The sequence below is a fragment of the Notamacropus eugenii genome, chromosome X, assembly GCF_028372415.1.
Source record: "Notamacropus eugenii isolate mMacEug1 chromosome X, mMacEug1.pri_v2, whole genome shotgun sequence".
Lineage (NCBI taxonomy): Eukaryota > Metazoa > Chordata > Mammalia > Diprotodontia > Macropodidae > Notamacropus > Notamacropus eugenii.
In genome coordinates, this window is record NC_092879.1 from 47121184 (window position 1) to 47136556 (window position 15373).

The 15373-nt window shown below is 35.5% G+C and overlaps 1 protein-coding gene across 1 annotated transcript in view; it reads left to right on the forward strand.

Annotated features, from left to right (window-relative positions):
• STAG2 (STAG2 cohesin complex component) overlaps positions 1-15373 on the forward strand; it is a 130945-nt gene that overhangs the window by 110870 nt on the left and 4702 nt on the right. The window contains exons 30-33 of the mRNA XM_072625877.1: positions 714-903; positions 996-1109; positions 6299-6425; positions 11465-11542. Of these exons, the coding sequence (XP_072481978.1) occupies positions 714-903; positions 996-1109; positions 6299-6425; positions 11465-11542 (509 nt within the window). The remainder of the gene's footprint in view (positions 1-713; positions 904-995; positions 1110-6298; positions 6426-11464; positions 11543-15373) is intronic.

Here is a 15373-nt window from a genome sequence, read left to right on the forward strand (position 1 = left end):
ACAGATCTTTTACATTTTTCTATTATCTTCCTTCCATTTTAATCATTAAATGCTCCAGGACTTAAATTTATACTTACCCCGTACTTTCTAGAGACTCTTTCCCCTTTGTCCCCATTAATTCTTGCTCTTTTAAGGGAACAGTATGAGTAATACTTTTTAAAAATAATTTTTATATCTTTTATATATAAAATTTATATCTTCTCAAAATTTGCAAATGAATTTCTCTTCAAAAGTGAGGATACTCTTTTTTGCCTTCTTTAAAAAGGAATTGAAATATTTACTGATTGAAGCAGTTTTTTGATTCTTTTAGTTTTATTGTGATGACAAAGTATTGAAATGCTTCTTGATTGAAACATTCATTGGAAATGGTGATACCTTGAGTTGACAAGTGAATGAATCAGTGGAAAAGCATTTATTAAATACTTACCATGTGCCAGGCCCTGTGCCAAGAGCTTGGGATATAAATTTTGAAAGTAAGATATCTGTTTCCTTATCCAAATCCCATCGTGCCTGGTCTGTTGGACACCAGATAACTAATGTGTACACACACACACAATCTCTCTTTCTCTCTCTCTGTCATGCAGATACTTAAAAATGAACCATTAATGGTAGAGTAGGTCTAGCTCCTTTGACTGGTCATATCATATAAAATCTGCTTATGATGTATATTAATCACTGTGCTTAATTGATGTTACTTACTTTCTTCCCTCCAGCTGAAGAAAGTAGTAGTAGTGATAGCATGTGGTTGAATAGAGAACAGACAATGCATACCCCCGTTATGATGCAGACACCACAGCTCACTTCAACTATAATGAGAGAGCCTAAAAGATTACGACCAGAGGAGAACTACATGGGTGTCTATCCAATACAGCCTGAACACCATCCTACACCACTCGACTACAAGTAAGTACAGTTGATCGTTTTCTGTGCTTTAAATTTATTAACAACATATCAAAAAAAAGTTCAGTTAAAGAAGAATAAAATTCTCCTTGAAGCACGCAGGTAACATGGATGTTAGCTCAAAGACAACAAGAAGAAGCAGCCAGGCAACAGCAGGAGAGAGCAGCGATGAGCTATGTTAAGCTGCGAACTAACCTTCAGCATGCCATGTAAGTGAGAGGGCCATATTTTTGTAAGTTTGGGATTTTCTCTAATTCAATTTTAACATCCTTGAAATTGTGCTTGGTCTAAACCTTTCAACAGTCATCCTAATGGAGTGAAAAGATCATCAGAGTATTAGGATATCTAGTCTCATTGATTTTATATATTTGAAATGTTCACCAAATCACTCAGTTAACTCATCTGAAGAATGTGGGCATGTGCCTTGTTTGTTTCACAAGGTTGTCATGGGGGCCAAAGAACCTGAAAGTTAAGAACAACCAGACCTCGGTGGTCATTTTGCATAAACCTTATACCAGAGGAATTTCCACTATAATATACCTGCCAAATAGCTGTCTAACCTCTGCTTGAAGATCTCTAAGGATGGGGAACTCAATACCTCTCCAGCTATCCCATCCTTTATTTGACAGCTCTGATTGTTAGACAGTCTTTCATGACATTAGACCTAAATTACTTTTTTTAAACTTCCACTAATTGCTTCTGGTTCTGTACTCTAGAGGCCAAACATCCCTCTTCCACAAGATAGCCCTTCAGATACCCCTTTAGTGTTCCCTTTTGTAGGTTAAACATGCCTACTTTCATCAACAAGTCTTTATGACATGTGCTAATGGCCTGACAGTTTTCATGGTTGTCCTTTGCATATAATTTATCACTACTTTTCTTAGACCATGGTGACTGAATATAAGGTCCACGTAAGGTCTGATGAGTGCACAGTACATAGGGACTATCACCTCCTTATTCCTAAAAGCTGTGCTGCCTGCCATATGCTGCCCAGAGTCATACTGGCTTTTTGGCTGTTACATCACGCTACTGACTTATTGAGCTTGCAGTCCACTAAAACCTCCAGATTTTTTTTTTCAGAATAACTGCTATCTTAATCATCCTTCTCTCATCTTATACTTACGTTGATTTTTTTTTTGTACCCAAATGCTAACTTTACATTTATACTTATTAAATTTAACCTTAAAAGATCTTTATTAGAAGTATCCTGTTGTATTAGTTAAAAGATTGGCCTTAGAACCAACAAGACCTGGATTTAAGTATTCCTTTGTGTGATTCACTAAACCATTCTCAGTATTGTAGGAGATCTATTAAGTTTTCCCAGGCACCTAAAGGGATACAACACTGGGCTTGGAGTCAGGAACACCTGAATTCAAATCTAGCGTCAGACACTTACTTGCCATGTGACCCTGACCAAGTCATTTAAACTGTTTGCCTCAGTTTCTTCATCTGTAAATTGGCAACAGTAATAGTACCTAGCTTGCAGCATTGTTTTGAGGATCAAATGAGATAATAATTACTTACCACAGTACCTGCCACATAGAAAGCAGTATATGTTAGCTGTTGTTGGTTGTTGTTGTTATTCTCATTTTTGACTATAAGTGCGGAAAAATTCTTTGTATCTGCATTGGTAGAATATTTCCTCATCTGGGATTTCCTTATGCCTCTGAAACTGCAGGTGATCCATTCTCTATCCCTAACCATTATTATGATCAGTCAAGATCCTTTTGGATCCTATTTCTGTCATTCAGTGTATTAGCTATTACTCCCAGCTCCTACGTGCTACAGATTTGATAAGCATGCCATCTGTGTCTTGATCCATGATATTGATATCTGTGGGATGCTCCACTAGAGGCTTATCATAAACAACTCTTTGAGACTGGTTACCCAGCTAGTTCTGAATCCATATGATTATATTTTCATCTGATCCATGTCTTTCATCTCCATAATATTAGATTAAAACCTTGCAGGTATCCAAGGTAACTAGATTCATAGTGTCCTCCTCATTTACTAGTTTAGTTATTCTGTGAAAAGTGCAAATATTATTGGTATTCTTGAAGGATCTGTTCTTGAGAGAGTCATGCTACTCTTTGTAATCATCACTTCCCTTTCCTAGTTGGATTTCCTTTTACTTCACTATGCAGATTTATTAAAAGGGTTTTGATTCCCCCATCCTCTCCACTCCCCAATGGAAAGGAGGGCTATTGATTGGGTTGCCAAAATAAAAGATAAAAAATGGTCATCAAAATAATTTTAAAGTGCCCCTAAAGAACAGAAAGAAGTTTAAAAGGAGACACAGACAAACAGGACAGCTTTGAAATTTACATATTTACTTTCTTAGCTAGGAATAGCAACCTTTCATGGTAGAGATTTGCTGTTTCATTTACAATGTTCTTGTTCTGTTCTTTGTATAATGAAATGCTTATTTTATTTGGTGTTTATTAAATTCATATAAAACATAAAACTTAGGATTTTCCTAGGAATTGAAATTAATTTCACTTTACAGATTATTCTCTTAACTTTTTTGAAACTCAGAAGAATATTTGTGCTTTCCCTATATTGTGCTATCTCTCCTGTTTTCCATGATCTTTCAAGTATTACTGGCAGTGATTTAACAGTCATATCTGCCACTTATTTCAGGAGTCATGGATATAGTTCTTCTGGTCCAGGTAGCTTCATTTATTGAAAGGCAGTTCAGTATTCTTACTGTCGTTTTAGTTATCCTGAGTGTCAGTTCCTGGTTAGTCATTTTAGATTTATGGGGTCAAATAGATAAGGCATATGAGTGCTTTCTAAAGTATTTTTGTATGACATAAATGTAAGACAGCTGACTGCAATGAATTGAGAAGCTATAAAAAGTCTTCTTTCTATGTAAAAGATTGCATTTCATCTTAAGTAAAAGACATTTTCCCTCTGAAGCTTGATATAGAAATCTGACTGAGATCTTGATGAAATTTGAATATTGATAGTTATCTTTCCAAAAGTTTATTTATATCAGTTAGTTATAATACATTTTCTTCTAAGGTAAAATAAAATTAAGAGTGACTGAACTTCTAAGGCTAACTCATAAAAATCTAACCCATACTGTACCATAGCCCAAGTAAGAAATGTTTCTTTGGGAAATGTTTTTGGTGTTGCAATTTTTGTTGACAAGACCATTAGTTACTCAACCCACACAGTCCTTTCTTCTGCTCCCCTGGCCACGTTACAGGAATATGGCTTCCCTTGGCCTCTCCTTTACTTGTGGTAACTTTGTTCCCTTATGGTAGTTTTATTCTGTTTCCAGAGAAGCCTCAAGCAAAAGGATGATTGGTAGGAGAGGTAGGGAATGTGATTTAATGGCATGAGTAGGGTAAGAAGCTGGAGAAAAGGGGACTCTAACCTTTGTGTACTTTGTTCCTTACTATCTTTCTAGGTCTTTCTTATCTCATTTCTTCTAAATACTCCAAGGCTCCCCTCCTTGCCTTTTTGCTTTTTATCCCTAGTAATAAAATGGAAACCATAGAGGAAATAAAACTGTTCCCTCGTATCTCTTCTGTTACCCTCCTTTTAACCAGCATGTGGGCCCTCCCTAATTGAATAAAGATAATTTACGTTTCATTGAACATCTAGACTCTTTATTGTGCTCATTGGGTGAGTGTAATGTGTCCTGGTAATTGGTGGATATACAGATTTGTGCTTGGAAGACCAGTATTTAAATTCTTACTCCTTCTGCTTTGTCCCTGATCTTGGACAAACTGTCTTACTTCCCAGGACCTCAGTTTCCTCAAATTAATTGGTTGGTTTAGATGGCCTCTAAGGTCCCTTTCAACTTTAAATCTATGATCCTAGTGATTAGGGCTGGAGAATCTCACAGGCTGCAGTAATATTGGACTGGAGTTAGAAGTAGGAATAGAGCCTGACAGGTTGGGCTTTGTTTTTTCCTCCTCTTTCTTCTTGCTATAGTCCTCCCAGTACTACTCCAGGCATGAATTAAAGAGTACTTCTCTAGCAGTTGAGTTGTGAAGGGGAGAAAAATACTAAGCTGGAAGAACAAGCAATTCTCTGGTAACTTGAATAAGGGGGAACGTAATTGGCACCTGCTTATAAGCACTTAATGGAGCAGTAAACACTAGTTCTTTAAAGAATATATTTTATGTTGTGATTAGAAAGGAACATACTTTCATTCTATGACTATTTAAGGTTGGAATGCTAGCTTTCTAGATTTTGAATTTCCAACCAAGCTTAAGTTTGTGAATTCCTAGAGAGGAATACTTTTTTTTAAAGCAATTTTTTAAAAAAATTACTTTCTACTATATGCCTTTTAGAATCAGGGATTTTGGTGTTGGAAGGAACTCTTAAGTGTTATTTAGTCCAACCCTTTTCTGAAGCAAGAATCATGTTCTACAACAGCCCTAACAAATGATAAGGAATTTAGACATTCTCAGGTTTGCCTGTTCTGGTTTTGGAATGGGTTGCTATTCATAAGGATTGCCTTATTTTGACTAAAAATAGGCCTTGCTGCACCTTTCACTAACTGATTTCTAATTTTTCCCTCTGTGACTAAATAGTATAAAATCCATCTTCTTTATAAATTTCCATATTCGGGAATTCTTTACCCTGCTTTTAGGTTTTGATTTGTAAAATTGAGTCTCTATAATTGTGATAACTTGTTAGGAGCCCACTTCTGAACATGAGCAGTTTTGATGTATTTGTATAATGAGAATTTTACTCTGGACGTAGCTAAGGTTAGGATACTCAGTTTAGTTTTTACCAATAGGTTTCTCCATTTTCAGTTTTGCAGCCTTAAATGGTATGTATGTTAGGCCTATAAACTGGCAGTGAGAGAATTTGCTCTTTACATTGCAAAGAACTTCAATGGTTTTATGTCTTGGGGAGATTCTTATTTAAGGAAGCTGAAATGAAGTAATTCTTGAGAATTATTTCCTCACTTTTGTCATTCTTTTCATGCAGTGCCTGGCACATAGACCCTAATTAATTCTTACTGACTGATTGAGAGACAGCATGGTACAGTGGGTGGAGTGCTAGACTTGGTGTCAAAAGACCTTTGCTCAGGTGCTTACTTAGCTGTATGATTTTAGATGAGTCACATAACCTCATTTTCTTCCTCTATTCTTGTTAGGAAAGTACCTTGCAAACATTTGTCTATCTAATCAAAAAAATAAACTTCACTTGGTAGGGCTATCCACGTAAAATTATTTCATTGACATTTAGAGGATAACATAACTTAAGTCGTAGTTAAATTTCTCAGAGCAAAGTAAAATCAACAAATTTTGAGACGTTGTAGATATTTGAGCAGTTGTGTTTTTAGAATAAATTTTAATCAATTTTTGTTCAGCCAATAATCTTTCATAATATTTATTTCCAATCTTGACTATTTAAATTTTTTTTCCTTTAGCCGGCGTGGTACCAGTCTAATGGAAGATGATGAAGAACCAATTGTTGAAGATGTCATGATGTCTTCAGAAGGGAGGATTGAGGATCTTAATGAGGGGATGGATTTTGACACAATGGATATAGACTTGGTGAATATTTTTTTTCTCTCTTTTAAGATGATTCAGTAATTTTAGTTGTAAGATTGTTTCGTTTCAGTATTTGTACAAAATGTTGGTAACAATGGACACCCTCAACCAAACAGTTTTCATGATTGTTAGTGAAGAGGATTGAGTATTGAAGCATACTGCAGTATATGTCAAGTACTGAAGATTTTGCTTTAGGTCTCAGGTCAAGATAACCTCAAGGTCCTAAATTTGCAGATATTTTATTTATATCCAGGTTTGTTTTAAATATCCAGATATGATTTAATCATGTGTGTTTAAATGTTGTTTCTGTTTTAAAATGTAATATTGTTATCCAGACTATAATATTTATTAAACTATATATGATTGGTTCAGTGCTACCTGATTTTGAGAAAAATTGAAATCTTTACAAATCAGTTGGTAGAAGAGAATTAATTTAACTTTGGGCAAAATTGAGCGGAGACATGCATTAAAGAAACTTTTTTCATATATACCTGCTTTTGAGAGCAGGGTATTTTGTTGTCATCAAGAAAGATTGAAGATGTAGGTCATCTCAGCTCTGCTTCTCAGTTTATCATTTGTGTTTTCATTTGTGAGCTTTATTTCTTGAAACTTCTGTGTTGCCACTTATCTTCTCTGTCTTCCTTTCTTTTATGAAGGAATAACTGGCCTTCTTCAATGCCAAAGTTAAGTTGAAGATATGTAGCTGTTATGCCATATTCTCCTTTTACCTCTGAAGTTTCTCTATCTCTTGTTCCCTCTTTTTACATTTTCAGTCTGTTCCCATACATTAGGCTATTCTTCCATTCCACAAATCTGTGCATTTCTCCCCTATCCTAAAAATGAAAACAGAAAGCTTCTCTCAATCCTACTCCCTCAGGCTGGATTTTCCATCTCATTTTTTCCACTGTGCTGCCAAGATCTTATTTCTAGACTCAGTGTTTCTAATTCTTTGCCAGTTATTTCCATCTTCAGTTGTTTGCAGTCTTGTTCCTGTCTCTACTGCTCCACTAAAACTCAGAAAGAAGAGTTTAATGATAACCTGCGAATGAATAAATTCGATGAGTCTTTTCCTCTTCCTTGACTTCTGAGTAGCATTTGATATAGAGTTTAATGTGGACACATGTCCCTCCTCCCCTGTATCCTCACATCTTTTCCATTTGGTCCTTGGTTTCTATGACCATGCTCCTTTAATCATTATCTCTCTGACAGTGCTGTGTTTCTTTACTACCTTGCCTTTGTCCTACCTCCTGGATGTTAGTATTCTTCAGAATCAGCACTGGTGGTACCTTGGGCACTAACTCAGAACTATTCTCTCTACATCATACTTGGCAGTAGGTCATTTAGGCTTTGCTTGAAGGTCTTCTAAAGGGGAGCCCTCTCAAGAAGCAATCCATTCTACTTATTCTGGATTTTCTACTTCAGAATACTAAATTGGTCTCTTTGTACTTCTGCTCCCTGCTCTGAAGCGTAACAGGAAAAATTTAATCCATTTTAGTTGTGGTAGCCCGTCTGTGGTGGGCATTTTTCACTTCAGCAGTTGTGTGGTACCTATCCTGTCCTGCATGATATTTCAGTACTGAAAGGAGGTTTTTCTTCTCTAGGTTAAATATTTTTATTTTCCATAGCTGATAAGCATATGGAATGAATTCAAGGTCCTTGACCATCCTAATTGCTTCCCTTTGGATAATCTTTAGCTTATCAGAGTTCTTAAAATAAAATGCCAATATTCATGGTGTGATCTGGGGAGGACAGTACGGTAGAGGACTATCACTTCCATAGGCCTGGACACCTGGTGCCCTTCTGACTGCATTCCAAGATAAGCTTGCCTTTCATGAAAAGGCTGGGGGCTCCTATCTAGTCATACTTCTCCCTTCTGATAAAAGTTGACTTCTACAGTTATCCTTTCTTCTTAATAGATGTGGATCACATTCTACCATGTTGCATCCTGTCACATAGTACATTATCTCTTCTGGCTCTGTCATGTGCAAATTTGATTCATATATATCCAAGACATTGATAAAAAATGTTGTTGGAGAGCACAGGGTCAAGTCCAGATCCCTTTGGTTGCTGTACTGATGACTTGTAAGTTGACATTGAATCATTACTTAACCCTTTGAGTCTGACTGTTGATTCAGTTCTGAATTCACTATTTCTTAACATTTTTCTGTCTTCTTTAAGAGAACAATATGAAGGACCATCAAATCTAGGTAAACTACATATGCAACATTTTTCTGAGTTTAATAACTTTCAAAAATGACACTCTGTTTAGTCTGGTATGGCCTGTTTTCATTGAAGTTAGGCTGGCTCTTTGAAAATTGTTGCTTTTCTAGTTCTCCATCTATGCCATTTCTGTGGGGACCATCTCCAATCATCCCAGTCTGTATCTGGCCAGAGGGCCCAGATGGTTCTGGAGGAGAAAGTGAAGCTGGTGACTTTGCACAGTTCTCCCTCACATAAATCCAATTCACTTGCATGTCATGGCATCAGCTTCCTCATGTCCTGGTCCTCTTCGAGAATGAAGGACAAGCAACAATCTTAGATCATTTCTTAGACCATTTCATAAGCTATAAACATGTATTTTAGAATTTTGTAAGGAATTTAAGTTCACTTATTTGTAGTTTGCAGGCTCTACTTGATTTCTTTTGGTAATCAAATTCCTTCCCCATTTTTCTGGTACTTTTTCTCTATGATCTTATGAATAACGTCTACCAGTTCTTTCAGTATCCTAGATTGTAAATTTTTAGGCCTAGTAACTTGAACTCAGCAGGTAGCTGTTTTGTGGCTTTCTTCCTGTCTATCTTATGCTTCAGCACTATGCTAGTTGTATAAATTTTTTTTTTTTGGCTTTTTTAGTTCAAATTGAATTATTTTAATAGAAAACCAAAGTAAAGTGAATTGAGTAGTTCTAACTTCTTTCCAAAGCCCAAAATAGTCTTATTCTTTATTTGATCCCCTTCTTTTACCAAAATATATTTATAAAATGTTTTTGTTGTCTTTAGCTTACCTTTCCAGTCTCATTTCATTTTGATCATTGTTGCTCCTTATGTTGTTACAGCATTACTGAGCCATGATTTTATTTTCATCTGCTATATATGTTTCTTAAATATATTGAATTCATAATTTCTTTTTACATAGTTTTTAGAAGTTTTCAAATTGTGATGAATAACCTAAGTTGGTGACATATTCACTGTGCCATTTTCCTTAGGAAATAAAATCTTTTCTTCTTGGTCAGAATTGTGGTGTGTGTGTGTATCTTTACCATTTTTTCTTGAGTGCTTCCAGTTCCCCTTTGGCTGATTTTCCTTTTTTGTTCCATGTGATGGGTACTCCTCCTGTCCTTCCTCCTCTGTGTGCCCCGCCCCCCCCCTCCCCCATTCTACCAATTGTAACATTCCTCTTTATTGGTGAGAATACATTTTAACAGTTTTCTTTCTTAGGTCCCTTACCTTTCTGAAGGATAAAATTATCATTAAGTCAAACCAAGAAATTTTTAGCTACCCAACTTTTGGCAGAGAGAATACTCTAGCAGATGTCCACATAAGTGAAGTTGCTTATCATTATTTTATGCCCAACTTATGATATCTTTCCTGATCTCATCAATTTCTTCTTTCTAGGTGGGCTGTATGGCAATATCATTTCTGTCTTCTCCTTCACTTCATCTTGACCACCAAGTGTTTAATCCCTTCTGGTTCCTGGATTTTTTTCACATGATTTTTTTTAAACTGCTTCTGTCTTAAAAATTTTTTTTTTTTACTGTAATTCAGCCATAACTCTTTCTCCAAGTTCTATATCCACATATCCAACTGCCAACTTTTTATTTTTACCTGTAATTCCTCCTGGCTTCTCAGGCTTATTGTGTACAAAACTGAATTCATCTTTCCTCTCACATGTGTTTTTCCTCCTAAATTACTGTTCATTAACTTGACTGTCATTCTCTTAGTCACCCTGGTATAGAATTATCTTTGACTTCTTTATGTCCCTTACCCTCCATATTGCTTTATTTTCTGTATCCTGATATTTTTACATCTCTGTATCTCTCGAATCAGTTTCTCCTTTACTTTCTCATTGTTGCCATTCTAGTTCTTTTAATCCCTTATTTGAACTGTTGAAGTAGTCTTTTAAGTGGTATTTCTCCCTCTAGTCTGTTGCCTTTTCAGTTTTGTGTATTCTGCTACCAAAGAAGAGTTTTGATAATAACGTTATTTCTCAAAACCTTTCAATGATTCTCCTTTACCCACTGAATTGAGTGTTTGCTTGTATATATTGCTTTGTATATATCTATTGCTTGATATATTTTAGAGTTACTTTCAACTTTATTCTTCCAACCCTCCTGCTATATTAGGATTAATTATTAACCAGACAGTTATTTTCCTATACCATAATCTTCTAGACCTAGGCCAATTTATCTGTTTTCAAGACCTCTCATACTTCTTTGTACTTCTCCTATGCATTTAGCTGTGAAATTCAAATCAAAGTTTATATATGTTTTTATTAAGTATGTTATATTTTATTTATTAAGTGTATTTAAATATGTTTTATTTTATTATCACCTAGATTGTAAGCTGCTAAAGGTCCAGGTGTTTATGTCCTTGCATTTTCCAGGGCTTAACACCAGGGCTTTGCTAAACTTATTAGGTACCTAAATTATTATTAGTTGAAGTTGTCAAAGAAAGACACTAAGAAAACTGAGATGATACAGAAATAAATGTTTTCTTTTGGCGAAGTATAGTTCGTTTTTACTTGGTTTTGTTTTCAAGCATTTTTTAAAATAGTCTTGCTGTAGATAACTTATTTTGAAATGTGAAGTTATATTTGTGTATTTTAGCTATGTTCTTATAAAAATCTCCTTGAATGAACTATATTTTTATTCTTTTAAATAGTCTTTATATTTGTGAGTCTTTGTGTATATTTGTGGTGTTTCAAAATATTTAGGCTCTGTTAAATGGACAGTGATGATATGAGCAATACTTTTTCAGGTACCATCTAGTTATTTGTGAATATCTACTCATTTTCGCCCCTTCCCTTTTTTTTTTTTTTTAAAGCCACCATCCAAGAACAGAAGAGAGAGGACAGAGCTGAAGCCTGATTTCTTTGATCCTGCTTCAATTATGGATGAATCAGTAGGTCTTATTTAAGTCATTAGGATTTGAAACTCACAAGTATAAATGGTTTTCAACTTAAAATTTGGGCTCTGTTCAACATGTGTATGAGTTATTTGGAACTTGGAATATATTCTTCCATCAAATTATATTATCTTTGACGACTAGGTTCTCAGACTAATTGACAAAACCTAATTCATTTTATACCTGAAGTCTACTTCTGTTAAGACTTAACTATCACATATAACTATGTTTCTATAGTAAGATACATTCTGAATCTGGTTTGGAATGCTAGGAACATATCTTGCCCTTTTTTCTAATCTAAATGGTAGTAATTGAGGCACTAGAGCAGGGTTTGTGGGGAGACGAGAGGGAAGCTCCATGGTGAAGCTTTTGTAATTTGGAGATTTCTAATGGCATACAACCTTGGGTATACTTTATAGTCTTTCTGAAGTTCCCAAGTCACTGCCCTTCTCCAGATTATCCCTCTAACCTGGTCTCTGGGGATTGAACTGTTGGCTATTCCATTGATCACTATGGAATAGAAGTAGTCTACTCCTCTATCCTTATGTGCCAAAAGGGTACCTGTGTATTTTGGGGCAGTTTTCTAAGAGTTTTATTGTTGTAGATGTATAGAAACAATAAGAGGAGAAATAAAAAATTTCCTTGTTAATTGGAATTCAAACAGACCCTCAATCCTAATCTCTTGTTACCTTCTCTTTCCCGTAAAGCTGAATCTTTAGCTTGGCTCTTGGGAGCTCTAGTCATATTTCTTCCCCATCCCTTCAGTAAAGGAGGAATACCCATTTTATAACATTTGAAAGGTTATAGGCCACAGAGATGAGGAGAAGGACGATGATGATGATGGTGATGGTGAAGCTCTTAGGGAAAAAATTAATTTTCTCAGCACATATTCAGTAAGCATATACTATATCCAAGGTTGTTTCCTATGGGTCTGTGATACAGAATTGCTTTTCTTCCTTGTTCTCAGGGAGCTGAGTCTTTATCTCAGAAGAAAACCCAGGCTTGCTTTCCTTTGGTTCATCTTTCTTTACAAAGGAAGACTAACCCTAGTATTTTATCTAAAAGAATGGGAGGGAAATTTGTTATATTTTAAAATTTTATTAAGGAAAATGCCAGAAACAAGGATCTTCTCTGACCTCAAATGTAGTTCTGAAGTAGTGTAGAATTTCTAAGGGTTCAGCATAGTGACTGTCTCTTTGGTGCCAGCCAAGCAGGGCCAACCTAAGCAGAATTTCTCCCTGGTGCCATCCTATCTCATCTTTCAACATAATTTTGCAAGTTCTCTAGGTACCAATGCCTTCATGCTCTCCTGGGTCACCTACCCAGGTCTGGCTTTATTGAGAAGTGCTGCTTCCTCAAAGAACTTCAGAGAGAAGTTAGAAATGTCATAAACTTCGTTCAATGCCTAGAATCCAAAGGGGTGATTTTTCAGAGGGAAGCCCTATAAGGAGAGACCTTGCCACACAGTTGAGTCCTTGTCTCTCTATCAATACAGAAGTTTGTTTCTGTGTTACTTACATATGCATAGGTATGAGAACTTTTAGAGATTTTACTCATATAAAACTATTACTTGCTGAGATACAGAAGCACAAGTCCTTTTCTTAACATGCAGTGTGGGCCGCCCCCTTTCCCCCCAATTCTCTTTATTGTGTTGTCTTTCTCCTTTCAATTGTAAACTGTGAGATTAGGGAAAAATCTTGATTTTGTATCTCTAGCGCTTAACACAGTGCTTGGCACATAGTAAGCACTTAATACTCCATATTTTTTTGTTTTACAATTTTTAAACCATTTTACAAATATTAACCTATTTGATGATTTCAGTTTCACTTGATGAAACTGAATTAGGTTATTGGAAATTTGTTTTTGATTACTTGATGGCCTTTTTTTTTTTTTAACTTCCAAGTCATTTCCTAATACATAACTCTCTATCCTATCTCCCCCCCCCCCCCCCCCCCCCCCCCCCCATGAATCCTACTCTGGTGAAAAAAGAAATCATAAAACAAATAGATAAACTTATGGACGAAATCCCTGAATCTAACAGTGTGTTACAGCTTTAATTTGAATACTTAGTTATTTATACCAACGTAATAGGCTGTTGGAAGAAATTCTATGAAAATTAAATTCTTGCTCAAAGATCAAACCTTAAACCCAATTCACTCTGGAACTCATAGACTGCATAACGAGTCCCCACCCACCTAGCATAGGGTGGATGTAATAACTAAATAGTAATTGTTTCTCTTTTACCCAGGAACCCTGAAGGTCTTCCCCTCCCAGTTTGATTTTTTCTTGGGATTAAAGGGGCCATTCCTTGAGTAATTTAAAGAAGCCTGTTCATTGAATGGGTGTATCTCACTCTACATGAGAATGTGATACCACCTTAGCCTGAAAGGGCCAGGGTCTCACATTTGTATCCTAGTCGTCCTGATGAATATCAGGCCGCTGGACCCAGATGGCTCAGAAAAAGAAAGTGAGGTTGGTGACCTTGCACAGTTCTCCCTCACTCAAATCAAAGTCATCTGCAAGTCATGTCATCATCTTGATGTCATGGTCCTCTTCCGAGAATGAAGGACAAACACAACAAATGAAAATTAAATGATTTAACATTTGGGAAGAATTGAGGATTGATAGGGAATGGAGAATTCTTTTTAAATTTTAAGATTTTCTTTCACATTATTGGAATTTTATTATATCACTTTCATTTGTCACCATATTCTTTCCCCTTCTGCTATCCAGAGAGCCATCCCTCATAACAGAATAAAAAAGGAAGAGAAATATCAGTTCAGCAAAATTGACCAAAATATCAAGTCTTAATAGCTTGTGTTGTATTCCCTATCTATGCAAAGAAGGGAGGGAGAGAGGTGCTTTTTTATCTCTTCAATGTGAGGCTTTTCATACCTCCCTATGTTTTTTATACTCATCATTTCTTGTAGCATAGTACTATGACATTACTTTTTGTACCATACTTTGTTTAACCACAACTCAGTGGGCATCTACTTTATTTCTAATAATATGTTAATTAACTAGAATCCTCATTTAGTATGATTTCTTTTTAGCCCTTGAAGTTTGAGAGGGAATCTTAGAGCTGGAGTTAGACTCAGAAGTCATTTAGTCTAACCTCCTAGAATGTAGAGAGCCACTGTTTGTACAGTCACAGTATCTTACAAGGCTGTATATACCAACAATTTTGAACAATAATTGGTAGGAAATTCTTTATACTCACTCACCAAACATTAGTTTAAAAAGTATCTCTTTAGCTCAATATCTATTCAACCTAATCTTTACATTATAGACAATGGGAACTAACTCTCAGAATAGCAGTCATCAACACTATATTGAATTAAATTCAATATTTTGTGTCCTAAGACAAAAACTAATAAATTTTAGAAAGATTCAGAGTAGACATTAAAAGTAAATTAAGTGTTTAGCCAAAATAATTTTTAAATATTTTCTTAATATGAAAAAATCACAATAAAAATTTTTTTTATAATATCCTGAGAGAAAGGCAGGTTGCCATTATGGAAATTTGTGTTTACGAAATATTATCTTTGACCTGTAGAATACTAGGGATAGTCTTGATAAAATGGATGAAAGAGTAGTATTTAATTTATTTTTTTAATGTTGTAGTTTAAAACTATAGGTCAGTATAGAAAGATAAAGTTCACAAAACTGTGACTTTACAGCTTTGTATTATGTTTTACACATCACTCTTATTGTGAAAGGCACAGATTGATTATTTGTTCAAGACCCCGCTGCAAATTCCATGAGTGGTTGCTGTTTTGTGATTTTTGTCAGTCTCAGTTGGCTTTCCCACATGCTGTAGAATTGAAA